General features: G+C 36.2%; 1 protein-coding gene and 1 long non-coding RNA gene across 2 annotated transcripts; both read right to left on the reverse strand.

Moving 5' to 3' along the window:
* Positions 1-232: 232 nt before the first annotated feature.
* Positions 233-787, reverse strand: LOC107651365 (uncharacterized). The gene is made up of 2 exons (XR_001628092.2): positions 706-787; positions 233-356 (listed from the first exon to the last, which is right to left on the reverse strand). It is a non-coding gene; the product is annotated as an uncharacterized LOC107651365 (long non-coding RNA).
* Positions 788-995: 208 nt separating this feature from the next.
* Positions 996-1,190, reverse strand: LOC100619923 (thymosin beta-4-like). Its single transcript, XM_056826202.1, has one exon. The coding sequence runs from the start codon at positions 1,178-1,180 to the stop codon at positions 1,046-1,048; it is 135 nt and encodes a 44-aa protein (XP_056682180.1). The 5' UTR covers positions 1,181-1,190; the 3' UTR covers positions 996-1,045.
* Between the last annotated feature and the right edge of the window lie 21,353 nt (positions 1,191-22,543).

Genomic DNA, 22,543 nt, shown 5'->3' on the forward strand with positions numbered 1-22,543 from the left:
TTTATCATTATTTTCAGGTAATCCAACAATTTAAAATTAGATCTCCTGGATTTATTTTCCAGGTTAGTTGTTTTTTCAATGAGATATTTAATATCTTCTTTTTAAAATTCTTTTGACTTTGTTTCGTGATGTCTCATGAAGTCATTAGCTTCCATTTTCCCAATTCTAATTTTTAAGGAAATATTTTCTTCAGTGACCTTTTGAATCTCCTTTTCAATTTGACCAATCCTACTTTTTTTTTCAGGTTTTAAAACTTTTTATTTGCATATTTAAAAATTGTGCATTCCAATAATTAAAATTATTTGAACAAAAAAAAATGGCATTCTGATTAACTGCATTTTACAGCTTGCTAGGACCTATAAAGATTAAAATTTAGGGGAGATGGGGAGACTGAGGCAGGTAGAAATTAGTTTCTCTCTGCAAGGAATATTATAATTTTTTAGAGGTTTATTAAAGTTTAAAGATTAAGAATATACAAGTAAGAAACATGTGCCTAGGCCAGAGGCCTAGACAAAATAACCTCACATCATGGAAGAGACGCCTCTGCTCCAAAAACGGAAGTCCAAAAGGGGCCCAGCCCTTCAAAAACCTTTGCTTAAATATCTTCTCGATCTCGGCCCAGGTGAGATTACAAGGCATTCTGGGGAAGTGGAGCAAAGGCTCATGGGGATTGTAGTCCTGTATTCGAGTCTATTTTTTACAGACCTTGGTACAGCTTTGCATTTTACTGTTAACTAGATTTACTGTAGTCTCACCCGGGTTCTTCTTTTCACCAACATGCAAGCTCTTTTTATTTTTTTTAAAATTTTTTAAATACCACCAGGACCCAAATTAGCCAGGACAGGCAGATGGAAAGAGGCAGCTGGTTGGGCCTTAATTCAATTCAATGTCAGTAGTTCTTTATTCTTTTGATGTTGAAAGGGGAAGCACAGTCATTTAAACTTTATCCAACCTCTTTGCATCTTACAAAGTTAAACAGCTAAAAGTAAAATTAAGAAGGCAATGCTTGTGGAATGTACAGTGCATATTGGCAGGGCAGATTTCATTACAATTCACCCGCTTGCTTCTCCTGTTCAATTGTTTCTTTTGAAGGCAGTGGGTTTTTCTCTTGTGTTTCTGTCTTCTTCAATTTAGACTTATCGAATTTCTGAATCTCAGCCATATCTGGTTTGTCAGACATTTTGCAGATCTCTGAGGTGGCAGCTCTGAACTGTGTGCAATCCTACTTTTTAAGGAAACCTTTTTCCATTTTTGTATATTTTTTCCATTTCTGATTTTTAAAGAATTCTACTCTTTGGTGGATTTATGTGCCTTTTTTTTTAACTATTTGGTAAATTTTAGTTTTTAAGATGTTATTTTCTTCTTGCATTGCTTTTATTTATTTTCCCTAATTTTCCTTTGCTTTTCTTATTTGCTTTTTGAAATCCTTTTTGAGTTCTTCCATAGCATGAGACCAATTCCCACTCCCCCCGCCCCCTTCTCTTCCTTGCTCTTCCTTGCCTCCACAATAATTTTCTTTAGTTAGGTGATTTAAAAAAATATATATTTTCTTATACCCCCAGCTTTTTCTTAACTTTCATTTTTATCATAAAGGTGAGCTCTATTCCCAGGATAAAGGAGGAACTTTCTTAAATTTCAGTATTTTCTTGCTGCTACCTTCAGATCTAGTTCTGGGTATCTGTAAGTTTCACTTCTTCTGAGGTAGCATGATGGCCTGTGAGCTGAGAGCTCTAGAAACCATCTCCTACTGCCAATCCAATTTCCCTCAGAGACTGCTATTGGCTTGCATTGCTATGTGCACTGTCTGGGCTTAGGGCCTCCCCACATACCTACATTGGGGCCCCAGGCCTTGTCTCAGGCTTGTATCAGCCAGGCATACACTGTGGGCTGCTTTATGTTGGGACTCAGGACCTTGCTGGGCATTTTTTGCTGGGGCTTGGAACTTCAGAAGTTTGTGGGCATGGGCATGTTCTGCTTTTGGCTTAGTCAGGTTCTCTGAGTCTTGCTGCTGGTCTGGTACCAGTGTAAGATTTAGAATTGGTTTGACTAAATATAAGAATTAAAATAATTGAATTGTGGTAGCTGTTTATAAAAATAATTAACTTCTCCAGTCAAAAGGACTGTAAGCAGCTTTTATTTATAAGGTAGAGATATTAAAGTGGGAAATGTAGGAAAAAGGTAGAAAATATTGCCCAGCTACAAATACTCTAAATCCTAATCCTAATGCCTCTAGACTGTGAATGCAGATCCAAAAGTGAGTCTCACCAGAATCCAAAGTCCTAATAAGGAAACTGAAATTTGAAGAGCCAGGAGACACTGAAAAGTCAGCCTTCAGTTCACACAAGGCTAAGATTGCCAAGAATCTCACCAGAGCTCACACTCAAGAGAGTGTCCCACTGAAGCATCAACAGAGAGAGGGTCTCCTCACCAAAGAACCAAGAAAGGAACCCTTCAGTCTTCTTGATCTCATCTTTTATAGTCCCTTTTCCATGTCATTTCTTGTCTTTCACTTCATGGGAAACAATCACAGCCTCCCAATTTGCCTAGCATGGCCCAAGGCAGGGCAGTGCTTGTGACCTTTTTAATAAGTGACCTAAGTGGCCTAGCTACTAAGTAGGGGTACTTCAAATTCTTGATTGATTAAATTAGAGGTTGTTGATTGATTACATTAAAAATAAACAGAGTTCAATTCTCTCTTCACACTAGGTTCAGAACCTCTAGCAGTTTGTGGAAAAGGTAGAGAAGGCTTGCTATTAGCCTGGGCTGGTCTCCTTGGTATAGCCTTGCTTGTGGACTATCCTCCCTTTTCTCCCTAGTGTAATAGACCTTCTCTCCTTACCTTCCAACTTGTCTTTTGGAGGAAAATTGCCTCATCCAGTGCCTTTACTGGTTCTGCTATGCTACTATTCATTTTGAAACTTTATTTTAAGGTTGGTTGGAAGAGATTTTCAGTGATATTTGGGCTTTCATATCTCTACTTCAACACTGATGGCTTTGCCAGATGCTTTTTCCTTAGGAAGTTCATTTATGGCCTGTTCAAATTTCTTTTTTCTAAAATAGGCTTGTTTAATATTCTATTTTCTTCTCTGATAGTCTATATGTAGTTTATATTTTTGTTAGTATTCTTCTATTTCACTTACATTGTTAAATTTGTTAGCATATAAAATTGGTCAAAATAAGTCCAATATTACTTTGATTTTTTCTTCATTGGTAATTAAAAGTAATATTTTTAATGCTAGTGATTTGGTTTTCTTCTCTCATTTTTAAAATCATTTAAACAAATAGTTTATCTATTTTATTGATTTTTTTAAAAAATGAAACCAAATCTTAGTTTTATTTATTAATTCAATTATTTTCTTATTTTCAGTCTTATTAATTTCATCTTTAACTTTTAGAATTTCCAATTTGATGTTTATTGGTAGATTTTAAAATTTGTTGTTGTTGTTTTTTTTAGTTTTTAAGTTGTATTCCCAGTTTATTGATCTGTTCTTCCTTTATTTTTACTGACATAAGCATTTAGAGATAAATTTTTCCTCTATTGCTTTTGATGTATGCCATCTGTTTTGGTATATTGAATTCTCATTGTTATCATTTTCTTTAATAAAATTAGTTATTGTTTCTATGGCTTTTTCTTTAACCTACTAATCCTTTAAGTTAATCTCCAGTTAATTTTTACTTTGTGTTTCCATGTGTTTTATTACATATAATTTTTATTGCACTATGATTTGAAAAAGATATGTTTAATATTTCTGCTTTTCTGTATTTAACTATAAAATTTTTTGTGTCTTAATATATGGTCAATTTTTGTAAAGGTACTGCTAAGAAGAAAGTATACTTCTTTCTATTCCTATTCAGTTATCTTTAGATATTTATCATATTTGGCTTATCTGGGATTCTATTCATCTCCTTGGCTTCTTTCATATTTATTAGATTCATAAAGTTCTGAGAGAAGTTTGAAGTCCCCCACTATTATTGTTTTGTAATCTATTTCCAAATGTAATTCATCTAGCTTTTCCTTTAAAAATTAGGATGTTATAACATTTATATGGATTTAGTATTGATAATATTTCATTATCAATGATACCTTTTAACATTTTTTAACATATTTAACATAGTCTCCTTTATCTCTTTTAATTAAATTTATTTTAGCTTTAATTTGTTTGAGATAATTATTTCTACCCCTGCTTTTTTGTATCAGCTGAAAGAGAGTATATTCTGCCCTATCTCTTTATTTTTACTTCTCTCATTTTTAAATGTGTTTCTTATAAACAATATATGGTTGAGTTTTGGTTTTTATTCAATTCTGCTATTCATTTCTGTTCTATGGGCAAATTCATCATATTCACATTCAAAGTTATAATTATTAGTTGTGTATTTTCCTCCATTCTATTTTTCTTTACTCTTTTCTACCTTTCTTTTTTAACTTATCATTCCCCAGAAGTATAATTTTCTTCACACTATTATGTCCCTAATGAGCACCTTTTCTAAGAATTCCTCTCTGGTCCTCTCCTCTTGCCCCACTAGTTCTAAGTCAACCTTCCATTCTAAGAGTCCTTTCATTATCCTCCCACCTTGTTCCTCTGATTTCTCTGTACATTAAGAAGATTTTTACCTTTCTGGATATATGTGTTGTTCCTTCTTTAACCAAGATTTGATGAGAATAGGATGATAGCACTATTAACCTTTACTACCTTCTCCCCTTCATTTTAGCAGTTCTCTTTTCACATGTCTTTTCTATGAAGTCAGGAAGTAATTGAGACCAGATTTGAACCCAGGATCTTCTGCCTCTAGACCTGTCTCTCAATCCACTAAGTCAACAAGCTGCCCCATTAATATCATTCTTAGGGTTTTAGATAACATTTTCCCATGTAAGAAGTAATCACTTTGACCATAATGAATCCCTCAAAATTGGTCTTTCATATTTACCTTTTTGTGTTTCTTCTGATTCTTGTAGATCACATTTTCTACTCAGTTCGGGTCTTTTCCTCAAGAATAACTGAAAATCTTTTATTAAATATCTAATATTTTCTTGTATAATTCAGCTTTACTGAGTATGTTATTCTTGGTTACAAACTCTGCTTCTCTGGTTTTCATACTATTGTGTTCCATAATTACAAAACACTTTTCATGCAAATTAAGGTAGACCTAAACAATTGGAAACATATTGCAGCAGACCTAATATAATAAAAATGACAAGTCTATCTAAATTAATTTACTTATTCAATACCAATTACACAACCAAAAATTATTTAAAATAACTAGAAAAAGTTGTAAAATTCATCTACAAGAAGAAAATATCAATGACATCAAGGGAATTAATGAAAAAAAAATGTGGGTAGCCTAGCAATACCAAATCTCAAACTGTACTATAAAGCAATAGTCATCAAAACAATCTGACCTTGGATAAGAAATAGAATGGTGTGCCATGGAATAGATTAGATACAAAATATACAGAGGTAAATAAATTACTTCAGAAATCTAGTGTTTGATAAACCCAAAGATTTCAGCTTGTGAGATAAGAATTTACTATTTGACAAAAATGCTGGGAAAACTGGAAAATAGTATGGCAGGAATTAGATTTGACCAATATCTCACACTCTATATCAAGATACACTCAAAATGGATTATGATTTAAACATAAAAGGTGATACCAGTAAAAAGGAGGAACATAGAACAGTTTACCTGTCAGATTTATAGAGAGAAAAGACTATATGACCAAATGAGAGAAAAAGAACATTATAAGGTATTACATGAATAATTTTGACTATATTACATTTAAAAGGTTTTGTACAAACAAAATCAACAGAACCAAGATTAGAAGGGAAACAACAAACTGGGAAAATTCTTATAACAAATTTCTCTGATAAAAGTCTCATTTCTCAAGTATGTAGAGAACCAAGTCAAATTTATAAGAATATAATCTATTCCCCAAATAACAAATGGTCAAAGAATATGAATAAGCAGTTTCAGATAAAGAAATCAAATCCATTAATAATCATATAAAAATGTTCTAAACCTCTCTTGATTAAGAGAAATGCAAATTAAAACAATTCTGAGGTTCTACCTCACACATAGCACATTGGCCAATATGTCAGTAAAGGAAAGTGATAAATGTTGGAAGGGATGTGGCAAAATTGGGATGCAAATGTATTATTAGTGGAGTTGTGAACTGATCCAAACATTCTGGAGATCAATTTGGAACTATGACCAAAAGGATTATAAAACAATACATACCCTTTGATCTAGTAATATCACAACTACTATATCTGTATCCCAAAGTGATTTTTTTTTAAATTTTTATTTTTAAACATTATTTTATTTGGTCGTTTTCATACATTATTCAATGGAAAGAAAGATCATTTTCTTTTCCACCCCTCCCCCCGACCTTTCCCTCTCCCATAGCCGACCCATGATTCCACTGGTTATCACATGTGTTCTTGACTCGAACCCATTTCCCTGTTGTTGGAATTTGCATTATAGTGTTCATTTAGAGTCTCTCCTCAGTCTTATCCCCTCCAACCATGTAGTCAAGCAGTTGCTTTTCATCGGTGTTTTTACTCCCACAGTTTATCCTCTGCTTGTGGGTAGTATTTTTTAGATCCCTGCAGATTGTTCAGGGACATTGCATTGATACTAATGGAAAAGTCCATCACCTTCGATTGTACCACAATGTATCAGACTCTGTGTACAATGTTTTTTTGGTTCTGCTCCTCTCGCTCTGCATCACTTCCTGGAGGTTGTTCCAGTCTCCATGGAATTCCTCTACTTTATTATTCCTTTTAGCACAATAGTATTCCATCACCAACATATACCACAATTTGTTCAGCCATTCTCCAATTGAAGGGCATCCCCTCATTTTACAATTTTTGGTCACCACAAAGAGCGCAGCTATGAATATTTTTGTACAAGTCTTTTTCCTTATTATCTCTTTGGGGTACAGACCCAGCAGTGCTATGGCTGGATCAAAGGGCAGACATTCTTTTATCGCCCTTTGGTCATAGTTCCAAATTGCCCTCCAGAATGGTTGGATCAATTCACAATTCCACCAGCAATGAATTAATATCCCCACTTTGCCACATCCCCTCCAGCATTCATTACTTTCCATAGCTGTCATGTTAGCCAATCTGCTAGGTGTGAGGTGATACCTCAGAGTTGTTTTGATTTGCATCTCTCTGATTATAAGAGATGTAGAGCACTTTTTCATGTGCTTATTAATTGTTTTGATTTCTTTGGCTGTGAACTGCCTGCTCATGTCCCTTGCCCATTTGTCAATTGGAGAATGGCTTGATTTTTTTTGTACAATTGATTTAGTTCTTTATGAATTTGAGTAATTAAACCTTTGTCAGAGGTTTTTATGAAGATTGTTTCCCAATTTGTTGCTACCCTTCTGATTTTGGTTACATTGGTTTTGTTTGTACAAAAACATTTTAATTTGATGTAATCCAGATTATTTATTTTGCATTTTGTAACTCTTTCTAATTCTTGCTTGGTTTTGAAGTTTTTCCCTTCACAAAGGTCTGACATGTATACTATTCTGTGTTCGCCTAGTTTTCTTATAGTTTCCTTCTTTATGTTCAAGTCATTCACCCATTTTGAATTTATCTTGGTGTAGGGTATGAGGTATTGATCTAAGCCTAATCTTTCCCACACTGTCCTCCAATTTTCCCAGCAGTTTTTATGAAATAGTGGATTTTTGTCCCCAAAGCTGGGATCTTTGGGTTTGTCATATACTGTCTTACTGAGGTTGCTTGCCCACAGTCTATTCCACTGATCTTCCTTTCTGTCTCTTAGCCAGTACCAAAATGTTTTGATGACCGCTGCTTTGTAATATCGTCTGAGATCTGGGACTGCAAGACCCCCTTCCTTTGTATTTTTTTTTCATTATTTCCCTGGATATCCTTGATCTTTTGTTCTTCCAAATGAACTTTGTTATCATTTTTTCTAAATCAGTAAAGAAAATTTTTGGAAGTTCCATGGGTATGGCACTAAATAGATAGATGAGTTTGGGTAGGATGGTCATTTTTATTATATTGGCTCGTCCTACCCATGAGCAGTTAATGTTCTTCCAATTGTTCAAGTCTAGTTTTAGTTGTGTGGAAAGTGTTTTGTAGTTGTGTTCATATAGATCCTGTGTTTGTCTCAGGAGATAGATTCCTAAGTATTTTATTTTGTCTAAGGTAATTTTGAATGGGCTTTCTCTTTCTAGTTCTTGCTGCTGAGCTGTGTTGGAGATATATAGAAATGCTCATGACTTATGTGGGTTTATTTTGTATCCTGCAACTTTGCTAAAGTTGTTGATTGTTTCGATTAGCTTTTTGGTTGAATCTCTAGGATTCTTTAAGTAGACCATCATGTCATCTGCAAAGAGCGATAATTTGGTCTCCTCCTTACCTATTTTAATGCCTTCAATTTCTTTTTCTTCTCTAATTGCTACTGCTAGTGTTTCTAATACAATGTCGAATAATAGAGGTGATAATGGGCATCCTTGTTTCATTCCTGATCTTAATGGGAATGGATTTAGTTTATCCCCATTGCAGATGATATTAGCTGATGGTTTTAGATATATACTGTTTATTATTTTTAGGAATGAGCCTTCTATTCCTATGCTTTCTAGTGTTTTTAGTAGGAATGGGCGTTATATTATTTATTTATTTATATATTTATATTTTTAAATTTTTTATTATATTTTATTTGATCATTTCCAAGCATTATTCATTAAAGACATAGATCATTTTCTTTTCCTTCCCCCCACCCCCAATAGCCAATGTGTAAATCCACTGGGCATTACATGTTTTCTTGATTTGAACCCATTGCTATTTTGATAATATTTGCATTAGAGTGTTCATTTAGAGTCTCTCCTCTGTCATGTCCCCTCAACCGCTGTATTCAGGCAGTTGCTTTTCCTCAGTGTTTCCACTCCCATAGTTTATCCTTTGCTTATGAATAGTGTTTTTTTTGTCCTAGATCCCTGCAAATTGTTCAGGGACATTACACTGCCACTAATGGAGAAGTCCATTACGTTCGATTATACCACAGTGTATTAGTCTCTGTGTACAATGTTCTCCTGGTTCTGCTCCTCTCGCTCTGCATCACTTCCTGGAGGTTGTTCCAGTCTCCATGGAATTCCTCCACTTTATTATTCCTTTTAGCACAATAGTATTCCATCACCAACATATACCACAATTTGCTCAGCCATTCCCCAATTGATGGGCATCCCCTCGTTTTCCAGTTTTTGGCCACCACAAAGAGCGCAGCTATGAATATTTTTGTACAAGTCTTTTTGTCCATTATCTCTTTGGGGTACAGACCCAGCAGTGCTATGGCTGGATCAAAGGGTAGATATTCTTTTGTCGCCCTTTGGGCATAGTTCCAAATTGCCTTCCAGAATGGTTGGATCAGTTCACAACTCCACCAGCAATGAATTAATGTCCCTACTTTGCCACATCCCCTCCAGCATTCATTACTTTCCTTTGCTGTTATATTAGCCAGTCTGCTAGGTGTGAGGTGATACCTCAGAGTTGTTTTGATTTGCATCTCTCTGATTATAAGAGATTTAGAACACTTCTTCATGTGCTTATTAATAGTTTTGATTTCTTTATCTGAGAACTGCCTATCCATGTCCCTTGCCCATTTATCAATTGGAGAATGGCTTGATTTTTTTCAATTGATTTAGCTCTTTATAAATATGAGTAATTAAACCTTTGTCAGAGGTTTCTATGAAGATTTTTTCCCAATTTGTTGTTTCCCTTCTGATTTTAGTTACATTGGTTTTGTTTGTACAAAAGCTTTTTAGTTTGATGTAGTCAAAATTATTTATTTTACATTTTGTGATTCTTTCTGTGTCTTGCTTGGTTTTAAAGTCTTTCCCCTCCCAAAGGTCTAACATGTATACTATTCTGTGTTTACCCAATTTACTTATAGTTTCCTTCTTTATGTTTAAGTCACTCACCCATTTTGAATTTATCTTGGTGGGTGTAGGGTGTGAGGTGTTAATCTATTCCTAGTCTCTCCCACACTGTCTTCCAATTTTCCCAGCAGTTTTTATCGAATAGTGGATTTTTGTCCCAAAAGCTGGGATCTTTGGGTTTATCGTATACTGTCTTGCTGAGGTCGCTTGCCCCCAGTCTATTCCACTGATCTTCCTTTCTGTCTCTTAGCCAGTACAAAATTGTTTTGATGACTGCTGATTTGTAATATAGTTTAAGGTCAGGGACTTCAAGGCCCCCATCATATGTGTTTTTTTTTCATTATTTCCCTGGATATCCTTGATCTTTTGTTCTTCCAAATGAACTTTGTTATGGTTTTTTCTAAATCAGTGAAGAAGTATTTTGGTAGTTCAATGGGTATGGCACTAAATAGATAAATAAGTTTGGGTAGGATGGTCATTTTTATTATATTGGCTCGTCCTATCCATGAGCAGTTAATGTTTTTCCATTTGCTCAAGTCTAGTTTTAGTTGTGTGGCGTGTGTTTTGTAGTCGTGTTCATATAGTTCCTGTGTTTGTCTCGGGAGATAGATTCCTAAGTATTTTATTTTGTCTAAGGTGATTTTGAATGGGATTTCTCTTTCTAGTTTTTGCTGCTGAGCTGTGTTGGAGATATATAGAAAAGCTGATGATTTATGTGGGTTTATTTTGTATCCTGCAACTTTGCTAAAGTTGTTGATTATTTCCACTAGGTTTTTGGTTGAATCTCTAGGATTCTTTAAGTAGACCATCATGTCATCTGCAAAGAGTGATAGCTTGGTCTCCTCCTTGCCTATTTTGATGCCTTCAATTTCTTTTTCTTCTCTAATTGCTACTGCTAGTGTTTCTAGTACAATGTCAAATAGTATAGGTGATAATGGGTATCCTTGTTTCACTACTGATCTTATTGGGAATGCATCTAGTTTATCCCCATTGCAGATGATATTAGCTGTTGGTTTTAGATATATACTGTTTATTATTTTTAGGAATGACCCTTCTATTCCTATGCTTTCTAGTGTTTTTAACAAGAATGGGTGTTGTATTTTATCAAATGTTTTTTCTGCGTCTATTGAGATAATCATGTGGTTCTTGTTGGTTTGCTTGTTGATGTGGTCAATTATGTGGATAGTTTTCCTAATATTGAACCAGCCCTGCATCCCTGGTATAAATCCTACTTGATCATTGTGGATGACCCTTCTGATCACTTGCTGGAGTCTTTTTGCTAGTATCCTATTTAAGATTTTTGCATCTATATTCATTTGGGAGATTGGTCTATAATTTTCTTTCTCTGTTTGTGGCCTGCCTGGCTTTGGAATTAGTACCATGTTTGTGTCATAAAAGGAGTTTGGTAGAACTCCCTCTTTGCTTATTATGTCAAATAGTTCATATAGTATTGGGATTAACTGTTCTCTGAATGTTTGATAGAATTCACTGATGAATCCATCAGGCCCTGGGGACTTTTTCTTAGGAAGTTCTTTGATGGCCTGTTGGATTTCTTTTTCTGATATGGGATTATTTAAGAAAACTATTTCTTCTTCTGTTAGTCTAGGCAATTTATATTTTTGTAAATATTCATCCATATCACCTAGGTTGGTATATTTATTGCCATATAGTTGGGCAAAGTAGTTTTTAATGATTGCCTTAATTTCGTCTTCATTGGAGGTGAGATCCCCCTTTTCATCCTTGATGCTGTTAATTTGCCTTTCTTCTTTCCTTTTTTAAATTAGATTAACCAGTACTTTGTCTATTTTGTCTGTTTTTTTCAAAGTACCAGCTTCTAGTCTTGTTTATTAGCTCAATAGTTCTGTCACTTTTGATTTTATTAATTTCTCCCTTAATTTTTAGGATCTCTAGTATGGTTTTCTTCTGGGGGTTTTTAATTTGTTCATTCTCAAGTTTTTTGATTTGCATTTCCAATTCCTTGATCTCTGTCCTCCCTAATTTGTTAATATATGCACTCAGGGATATGAATTTTCCTCTAAGTACTGCCTTGGCTGCATCCCATAAGGTTTGAAAGGATGTTTCGCCATTGTCATTTTCCTCAATGAAATTATTAATTGTTTCTATGATTTCTTCTCTAACTATCCGATTTTGGAGTATCATGTTATTTAATTTCCAATTAATTTTTGATTTGGCTCTCCATGTACCCTTGCCAATCAATATTTATTGCCTTGTGATCTGAAAAGGCTGCAGTTATTATTTCTGCTTTTCTGCATTTGAGTGCCATTTTTCTATGACCTAGTGTATGATCTATTTTTGTGAATGTGCCATGTGGTGCTGAAAAGAAGGTGTATTCTTTTTTGTACCTATTTATTTTTCTCCATATGTCTATTAACTCTAATTTTTCTAAGATTTCATTCACCTCTTTTACCTCTTTCTTGTTTATTTTTTGGTTTGATTTGTCTAAATTTGATAGTGTTTGGTTCAAGTCTCCCACTAATATGGTTTTACTGTCTATTTCCTCCTTCAATTCTCCTAGTTTCTGTATTAAAAATTTGGATGCTATACCATTTGGTGCATACATGTTGATTAGTGATATTTCCTCATTGTCTATACTCCCTTTTAGCAGAATATATTTACCTTCCCTATCCCTTTTGATCAGGTCTATTTGTGTTTTAGCTTTGTCAGATATCATGATTGCAACTCCTGCCTTCTTTCTATCAGTTGAGGCCCAAAAGGTCTTACTCCAACCTTTAATTCTAACCTTGTGAGTGTCAACCCGTCTCATATGTGTTTCTTGAAGACAACATATGGTAGGGTTTTGGGTTCTAATCTAATCTGTTATTTGTCTATGTTTTATGGGTGAGTTCATCCCATTCACGTTCAAAGTTATGATTGTCATTTGTGGATTCGCTGGCATTTTTATATCTTCCCCTAGTTCTGACCTTTCTTCTTTAGCTTTCTCCTTTTGAACCAGTGTTTTACTTTAGGTCAGTCCCCCTAGTCCCCTCCCTTCAGATGCTTCCGTTTCTAGCCCCTCCATTTTTATGCTCCCTTCCCCTCCCCCCTCTCCTTCCCTCCCTTTTTATACTCCCTCTCCCCTCCCCCTCGTTAATTTTCCTTTCTTTCTTGCCCTAATGGATAAGATAGAATTCAGGATCCCACTGGATCTAGATGTTCTTCCCTCTCAGATTTGATTTCACTGAGAGTAAGGTTTAAGTAATTCCACTTCATGCTCTCTTCCTCTCCTTCTCATATGAGAGTTCTTCCCCTCCCCTTTCCCATTATATGGGAAAGGTTATTCTATTGAGTCCCCCCCTATTTCTTGAAGTTAATCTTAGTATTATCGATGGTTCCCCCCTCCCTTTTCCTTTCTTTGCCCCCACTTTCCCCAAAATCTTCTTAATGCCCCAAACTTTCCCTATGCATGTTTCTTCTAACTACTTTTATGATGCTACAATTTATGAGAGTTACACAAAACAGTTTCCCCACATATTAATATATATAATTTGATGTATATGTAGTCCTTATAGAAGAGAGTTTGACTTAAAGAAAAAGATAAGATTTATCTCCTTTTCCCTTTCTTTCATATTTACCTTTTCATGTTTCTCTTGCTTTCTGTGCTTGGATATTGAACTTTCCACAGAGCTCTGTTCTTTTCTAAGCAAATGCTTGGAAATCTTCTATTTTGTTGAATGCCCATACTTTCCCCTGGAAGTATATAGTCAGTTTTGATGGGTAGTTGATTCTTGGTTGGAGACCCAGCTCTCTTGCCTTTCTAAATATCGTGTTCCATTATTTGCGGTCTCTTAGTGTGTTAGCCGCTAAGTCATGTGTGATCCTTATGGGAGCCCCCTTATATCTGAAGCTCCTCTTCTTGGCTTCTTGTAGGATTTTCTCCTTTTCTTGGAAGCTCTTGAATTTGGCAATTACATTCCTAGGGGTTGTCTTTTGGGGATTTAGTATAGAGGGTGTTCTATGAATCCTTTCTATTTCTATTTTGCCCCCTTGCTCCAGAACGTGAGGGCAATTTTCTTTTATAATCTCCTGTAGAATAATATCGAGTTTATTGTTTATCTCTGGTTTTTCTAGGAGACCAATAATTCGGAGGTTTTCTCTTCTCCCTCTGTTTTCTAGATCTGTGACCTTCTCAGTGAGATATTTTATGTTTTCTTCTAATTCATTATTTTTTTGGCTTTGCTTTATTGATTCTTGCTGTTTTATCATCTCGCTTTCTTCGAGTTGCTTAATTCTGGTCGTTAAGGATTGGTTTTGCTTTTCAGCCTTGTCTGCCCTTCTTTTGGATGCTTCGAGTTCTTTTTCCAATTGAGCAGTCTTATCTGTCAGACTGCTGATCTCTTTCTCCCATTTTTCTTTCCAGAAGGTTTCCATCTTTTGGATAAGTTCCAGTTTGAGATCTTCCAGAGCTTGTTGATAGTTTCCATTTTGGGAGGCATGTTCTGATTTTTTTTGGATTTCCTCCTCATTCTCCTCTTTTCCTTGGGTACTTCCACCATAAAATTTTTCAATAGTCACTTTTTTCCCTTTCTTCCTGGAGGCTTGATTTTGGGCCATGTGAGCCATCCCTTTGGTGGTTTTATTCCCCTTTCCTTTTTGGTCTGGGGTCTGGATTATATGGGCGGTTTTTCTGTGAATTTAGGTTGCTTCAGACTAGTTCTTCCCAGCCTCCGAGGTTTCTTAGAGCGCTGGGTCCCTGATCACAGCCACACTGCCCAGGTGTTCAGCTCCGCCTAGATAATCAGCGCGTGGTCCGCCCCTGGTATTTAGCTCCTCGGAGATGTTCAGCGCAGCCGCCCCAAGTACAGCTCCGCTGACCCCCGTAATCAGCGCCTGATTCCCTAGTGAAACCGCCCTGAGACGTTTTTTCCTGGCAGTCCCCAGATCCTAAGGACCCTGGAGTGACCCCCCCCCCCCAGACAGGGACGTTCCCCACTCACTCACTGTCCTGGTGAGCGCTCAGGTAGCTCACTCTGGTTTGGTGGGGGAGGTGGGGTGGGGGAAGGGTGGCTCAGTTCACTTTTCTGTGCAAGCTTTTCCTCTTTCTTATTATAGTGTGGAAATGTTCAAGCCCCACGTACCTTCGCCCCTGTGGAGTACTGGGAGTACTGGGGTGTCCTTCTGTTCCTCCAAAGGTGATTTTTATGCTCCTTTGATGTAGTCTATATCGTTCGGTGCCAGGGAGAGGAACCGTGTGGCGTCTAGATTGCAGCCATGATTACCTGGAAGTCCAAAGTGATTTTTTTAAAGATCAATGGATCTACTTATACAAAAACATTTATGGCAGTTCTAGTGGGGAATAGCTGAACAAATTGTGGTATATGATGGTGATAGAATACTATTGTGTTATAAGAAATGATGAACAAGATGATTTCAGAAAAAGCTGGAAAGTTCTATGTGAACTGATGCAGAGTGAAGTAAGAATTGCATGATGATCAACTATGAAAGACTCTACTACTCTCAGTAATATTCGGGACAATTCTGAAGAACTTCTGACAAAGCATATTGTCTCCCTTCAGAGAAAGAGCTGTTGAAGTTGGAATGCCAATCAAAACATTATTTTTCACTTTAGTTTTTTTGTGTTCTTATTTGGGGATTTTAGTTTTCTATGAATATTTTCTTACAACAAAGAACAATATGGAAATTGATTTTCCTTGGTAATGCATGTATAATTGAGATCAAATTGCTTACTCTCTCCAAGAGGGGTTAGGGGAAGGAGGGAAATAATTTGGATCATATAACTTCAGAAAACTTAGGTGGAAATTTGTTATTACAGGTAATTAGGAAAATAAAATATCTTTTAAAAATACTGTTTTCTATGTCTTTGTTCTTTTAATGGTGAGGCTTCTAAGTTTTCTGTTATCTTTGCTATAGTTCCACAGTATTTAATCCCCCCACCCCCATTGCTTGTAGTATATTCCCCTTAAACTGGAACATAAGGAACTTAGCACTAATGTTCCTTTGAGTTTTCATCTTGGGGCCCTCTTTCTAATGGTGATTTGTGGATTTTTTTTTCTATTTCTTTTTTGTCTTCTAATTCTAAAACTTCTGGGCAATTTCCTCTAATAATTTCTTGATATATAACATTTAAAGTCTACTTTAAAAATCATAATGTTCCAGTATTCTGTTTTCCAGGTCAGTTGTTTTTTGTAATAAATAAGATATTCTCCTATTTTTTCATTCTTTTGATTTTGTTTAATTATTCCTTATTGTCATAAGAAGTCATTAGCTTTATCTTGCATAGTTCTAATTTTTGATGAGTTATTTTTTCAGTGTTTTTTAATCTTTTCCAAATAGGTCAGCCTTTATTTTCACAATTATCTTGATTTTCTTACATTTCTTTTCCTCCCTAATTTTTCCTCTACTTATTTCATTCACTCTCTTCTGAATTTGAACCATGGCCTTCTCTATCCCCATATTATCTAGTATTGTTCTGTTCTGCCTCTTTTGTTTGTGTTAGGGTCCAGTGCGTCGCCTACCACCAAGGAAAAACCCACAGACAATGCAATCAAGCAGAAGGGTCCTTTATTCTGGTCCGCGCCAGGGGAAGCTCAGCACAAGAGGTCCGCCTGCAGTTGTGAGTGCAGAGTCTTTTATACCCGAAGCCTGACAGCATATCACTAGCCACCATATGTGGCCCACAAGTTTCTCCTGGAATCTATGTTTTGGGTGTCAGTACAAGTTTTTCCTGGAATCTGTGTTTTGGGCATCAGTACAAGCTTCTCCTGGACTCTACGGTTTGGGCGTCGGCACATTTAGGTTCCCTGACAGGGGTCTGTTGGTCAGATGTTCTACAGTGATACGTGTTGTACTGAGTAGCTCCCTGCTTGGGGCCCCCTCATTTGCTCATTTAAAAATTCTTTATCAGTAGCCTTAATTAGGCTTTATTATTAACTTTATGTTAGAATTAGGTAGTGTTCCCAGGGTTTTGAGGATTGATGTCTCAGTTTTAAAGTTTTATTTAGTTATTTTCTGAGTTTTATCTGGGTGTCTTTAATTTCTTGTTTTTTCCAATTTTATAATCCAGGGCTAGGTGTAGTCTCTGCTTCCCCAGCTCATATCCCAATGTATAAATGGCTTCAAATGCTCCTCTTTCCTTTTGAGCTCTGATCAGGGCCCCAGCAAAGCTTCTACCTATGCAAACATTTTTATTGCCTGAAGTTCCAAGGTGAATACAAGTATCAGCTTACTTACCTGCTCTGGAATCACAACTAGGAACTCTACTCTATTGGGAGTGACCACAACCAGTAGGGTCCTTTCCTCTCAGAAACCAAATTCACCTGAGCGTGCTTGCTCTTCACTCCTCTTCTCCCTAAGCCACAGCTTGGTTTGGTGTGGGTTCTGATCAGTTTGCCTGGACCTCCAAAGTCTTCCCCTGGTCAACTCCCCAACCCTCCCACAGTGTGTTGTTAGAAATATCAGGAGCTGAGGCTGCCACCTATGCAGGTTCCCCCCACCCTTACCCTCAAGATTTTTTGTTGTTTCGGGTGACATTTGCCCCTGGGGTGTAAACTTCTAAGTGCAGCATTCACCTGGGCATGTTTGGCTTCAATGAGGTGAGACTACTACCTTGGGAAGTTAGAGTCTTCCTCCCAAGTTGTCATAGGATATGCAACTCTTAACTATTTCTGCCACTTTAAAGTTGACTCAGGCATTTTAAAAATTATGTGTAGAGAAATTGGGAGAACAAGTTAAATTTGTGCCTTATACTGACATTTTTCTGCCCCCATAATTTCTTAAATCTAGATAACCAGCAAAAAAATGAATCAAGCCTTTATTTATGCTATTTGCTGATTTCCAAGCTATAAAAGTTCACAATGAAGATTTAACAATCATCTCTCTAGTCCAAATGGCTTCAGCACAACCCTGTCCTCAGCTAAAAGTTCCCCCAAAGGATTGTGACTGACCATTGAAGAGCAATGTTGGGAGACTTGGGAACTGACCTATTCAGCTGAGGCTCTGGGCTTTGAGAACAATATAGCTAAACAAGTTGCTCAACTTCCCTTCAGATGATAGAGCTTGATGAGGAACGGGAATAACCATTGAGCAATCTATCCAGTTCAATTCAGCAGACTGACAATATACTGAACCCTAGAAGGAGCAAGCCCAACTGAGATCCAGTTCAATGAAGGCAATGGGCCCTGTAACGAGCCAATTCTGGAAAAAAAAAATCAGCTCAGATGAAGAGTGAAGCAACTTATAATGAACTTTGTGAGTATTCTCTGGAGAAAGACTTCAAGTCCCTGTAGTACCAAAATTGTGAGTTTCCTTGGGCATGTGTGTCCCCTAAATATATGGTAGAATGATGTTTAGAGCTGGATTTGGAAAACATTGCCTTCCCTGATAATATGATAAAGGTATTATTTACAATTACATAGATGTCATGACATAAAACAGAAAAGGGTGGGCATTACTACTACCAAGTGATTCCTGTTGTGCTTAAGCATCTCCAAAATGGATGGGATTTCCTGAGTCATATGGTGATGTCATTTCTTGAGGTAGAGGATCTTTCCAAAATTTGATTTGGGATCTTGGAATGGAAAAATTTCATAATGAGTCAGATTGACTCGAGAAGAATTTTTCATTTAAGAAAAAGATTTGTATTTGTGTATATATTGAAATGTAGATGTGAATTCTACTCTGAGGGCTATTCAAGTCATAATATTATATTAACTACAAGGGCACTCTATAGCCATTGCATATATGAGTGACTAGTTCTGGATAGACACAATTCTCCTAATAAGGAGGTACCCTGCATTTTGCATTTTCCCATCATGTGCAGGGTCATAGCCTTTTTATTGACTGTTTGATGGAACATTTGCATCTTTATAAACTAGCCAGATGGAGAGAGTCTTTTCTCCTGCTCAATCTCTTTCTTGCTGCTTCTTTTCTGCTGTTGCTGGCTAAGATTACACTTTATCTATAGAGGAACTGATTGGCAACATGAACTGAACCAGGAAGTAGGATACCTTCTCTTTTCTTCTGTTTTATCCAGGCTCTGAGATATGGGCTTGGGGGTGTTTGTCTTGTTCTGTTTCAGTTGTATCTTTCAGTTTCAGTTATTTGTTATTTTGTTGTTGTGCATCGACTTTTCCACTTAAATCTCCCTCACGCACAAGTGTCTTTGTGCACACTCATCTATCATAGATGAAAACGCACAAAGACAATCGTCATCCTCGGTTACCGAGAGACTACTACTACTACTATTTGTTGTTATTTCCACCAGTTATAGTTATAGTATGAGTTATAGTTTTGCCAGGATTGCTGGCAGGGTGCCATAGTCAGCTAGCCCAGCAGAGAAGTTTGGAGAAGTCAGGGTGTCTGGGATCCACCTCCAGGACTTGATTGTGCTTTTTAGGGTCTGGGTTAAGCTAAAAGCTTAATCCCCTGTATGTTGGGTGAGTAAGTTCATGTATTTGCGATTATACTTTTGAAGTAACTAATCTTTTGTAAAATCGAATATGACATTGGTTTAATGGAACCAGGGTACAGAAGGTTCCCCCTTCACTTGGGAACACTATCAAGTTATGTGTGACAGTATGTGGGATGGGCTGGAGCCATCTGCAAAAAGCCTAGTGGTAGCAAAGCAAAGGGTACTAGAGAATCTTAGTTAAGGTACCTGGCCTTCGAGCGGTGGAGTAAAGTGACCAGCTTTACAAATAGATGGTAAAATCTGAGGTGAAAAGTCTTTTGCTCTACTAAGAAGCATATGTATTTATTTTAAGGATGAATTAACCCAAAAGTTACTAACCCTCTTTTAAAATCATTTTGATGAATGACAAAAATCTCTAAACTCTCAAAAACCATATGAGTCCCTTAGGAATTTCATATCAGTGAAAAAATATTTTAATATATAGTATCTGGTTGTCCAAGATGGAAAAACATCGTTATGTCAATCTGAAAAGTGATTTTTCAAAAAATAATTGATTAGATAACACATATACAGAGTGCCATTTTCTACATTGAATTACTAAAGGGTTTTTTTCTTCCAGGCTAGAATGAAAAATTCTTCTAGAGTTACAGAGGAAGTGAATTTTGCCTGTGATCTTTGAGTAAGTCACCACATGTAAATACTGGTGGTCAGTAATTGTTTTCTCTTTCTAGCTGTCCACTTTGATAGTATTGCGCAATATCCAAATACTTTGATGCATTCATTCTCCATGGGGTTTTGGTGGTGATACATGTACCCTGTGAACGAAGTTTTCCTTTCCAATCCACAAATATTTCATTCTTAGCCTAATACTTCAGAAAATTTGAAGAAAACATTTGTTTTAACAGAGTTGATTTAGAATATTCTGTTGCCAGTGTTATCTCATAGTTTGGGGAAGTTCTATAAAAATAACTCTCAAACTATTTGTACTCAATTAAATGTTTATTTAAAATTTCCTTTTGGTTCAATGCTGTGAATGTATTGTTCATTTTTTACATACCAGGCTATGTTGTTTAGTCTCAAGAGCATTACTTGCTACAAATTTAACAACTGTGACATTAAAACACAGCATTTAGGGAAGAAATTAGGGTTGACAGGATGTGACCAGATGTTTCCATGGTGTATTGCCAACATGTCACATAAATGCCAATAAGATTTTATTAGAGATATTTTTCAGACTCCCTCTACTTCATGGTTATGCATCCAAAAAATTCTACCATATTTTAGCTGTTTTGGCATTTTGTTTTCATTAAGATTTCTTGGGAGTGTCTAAAACATGTTTATTTTGTTTTAATTTTTAAAAAACTAAATCTTGAACACCTAAAATGAAAATAAAAAATTGTCCTTAGAACTCAATATGCTAAAGACATGAAATCCTCATGTAGTTTTGTCTGTCAGTTCAATTCTTTGGGCCTCAGTTTCTTTACCTAAAAATTATCTCTAAAGTCTTTTAGTTCTAACAATGTAGAACTCTGACTGTGAAATAGAAAGTATTCCATATCCAGGTCTGTACCTTTAACCTGGAAAAGAGAACAAGAAAAGTTATTTTGCTTCTGGGCCCTCTTCACCTTTTTGGCTGAGTCTGTGAATGAGCTCAGGAGGGAACTGCACAATTATGAAATAACTTTAACAAAAATTCACTGTTATTTCCAGATATATTGACTGATGAGTAGATTAGATTTTCATAGATTGATTTCTGAATTTGAGGATTTTCAACAAAGGCCTAGAAAAACATACTTTTTTTGTAAACAAATCTTTAATATACTTTAAACCACTTCCTTACAATACTTCAGTCTTGGTTATTGTTCCTATGCTGTGCCCACATTCCAACAGCACAGTCAAGGAATGGAATGTTTGGAATGTCTCCACCCTCTAAAATATTTTTTGGATTAGGCTTATGTCTTTTCCCTGAAAACCTTCTGTCAAACATCATTTCTCTAATGACTTTTATATTTTATGTGTTGTGGACCATGGACCAAATCATGAAAAACTGAGTGATTAACCATCAACAGCTCAATTCTATTTACTTACAAATACTATTAAGTCTTTTTAAAAAATCCCCAGGGCAAAAGGGTTGGTACTCAGAATTATCTCCCCTTTAGATTTCTGTTTTGCTGAATTTACTACATGTGGTAGACATTGTAGACTACCTAGTATCATTGACTCTTGAGAATATTTAGTTCAGATTCTATCTCTTATGCTTATTATCTGTGTGACCGTAGGTAAGTCTCTTCTCTAGACTCAGTTTTTTCATTTGCAAAATGCAGGAATTGATTTCTGGGTCCCTTTCAGCTTTGTACTATGATTTTGTGTGCTTTCAGCTCACAACTCGATCACTGTGCACAGCCATGAAGTGAGATAATGTGCATATGTTTGGGAGCCCCAAATACTTCAAGCCCCACACTCCTTTTGGAACCACAGTAGGAGGGCCAGCTCCTTAAACCAAATCCAATTTCCAGTATGTGGTGAGACCAGCTTCTAGTTAGTAATTGTACATGAGGAATAGAATAGATAAAGGGCTATGACTAGGATCCATATTGGGTCACCAAGAGGAAAAGATGGTTTGGAGAGGCCTCTTCATTTACAATTGTTGAGGCATATAGATGAAAATGGAACAGGATCAGGCAGCATTTGCCTCTCCTGCCCAATAGTGGAAGAGAAATCAGAGCCTGGCTGAATGTGAAGTTCCAATCTAGAGAGTAAATATAATCCTGAAAGAAAAAAAAGTGGATCTTTGATAGGAAAGAGGATTTTCCAGGTTGTTGAAAAAAACAGTGCAGGATAGAATTTTTAAAATGTAAATGGAGAAACAAAAAAAAAAAGAGTAAATACATTGGATAAATAAAAATTAAAGACTAGAATTCTAATAGGAGGAGAAAAGTGTTCTTTCAAAATCCCGCTGCTTTCAAGGGCAATACAGGGAATAAACATAGACAAAGAGGGCTTGGTTGTGATATGGTTCTGCTTTGTCAGTCTTATGAGAGGACAGAAAAAGATGAGGAAAAAGAATACTCTAGAGAAAAAAAAGGGTAAGAAGGAAGAGAAACTTACTATTTCTCATGTAATGGTGATTTGTTTTTGCCCTATTGTCTGGTGGAAGGGTCTGTTACATTTCACTCTTCCCCTAGATTATCAAGTTGCCTTGGAGGGGTTTGGAGAATCTCTCTGTTTCTGCCATTGGTTATAGACCC

The sequence above is a fragment of the Monodelphis domestica genome, chromosome 1 (genome assembly GCF_027887165.1).
Source record: "Monodelphis domestica isolate mMonDom1 chromosome 1, mMonDom1.pri, whole genome shotgun sequence".
In the NCBI taxonomy this organism is placed as follows: Eukaryota; Metazoa; Chordata; class Mammalia; order Didelphimorphia; family Didelphidae; genus Monodelphis; species Monodelphis domestica.

Bases quoted from the DNA above. Each gene is read 5' to 3' on its own strand.
- LOC100619923 (XM_056826202.1), bottom strand. From the start codon at position 1,180: ATGTCTGACAAACCAGATATGGCTGAGATTCAGAAATTCGATAAGTCT.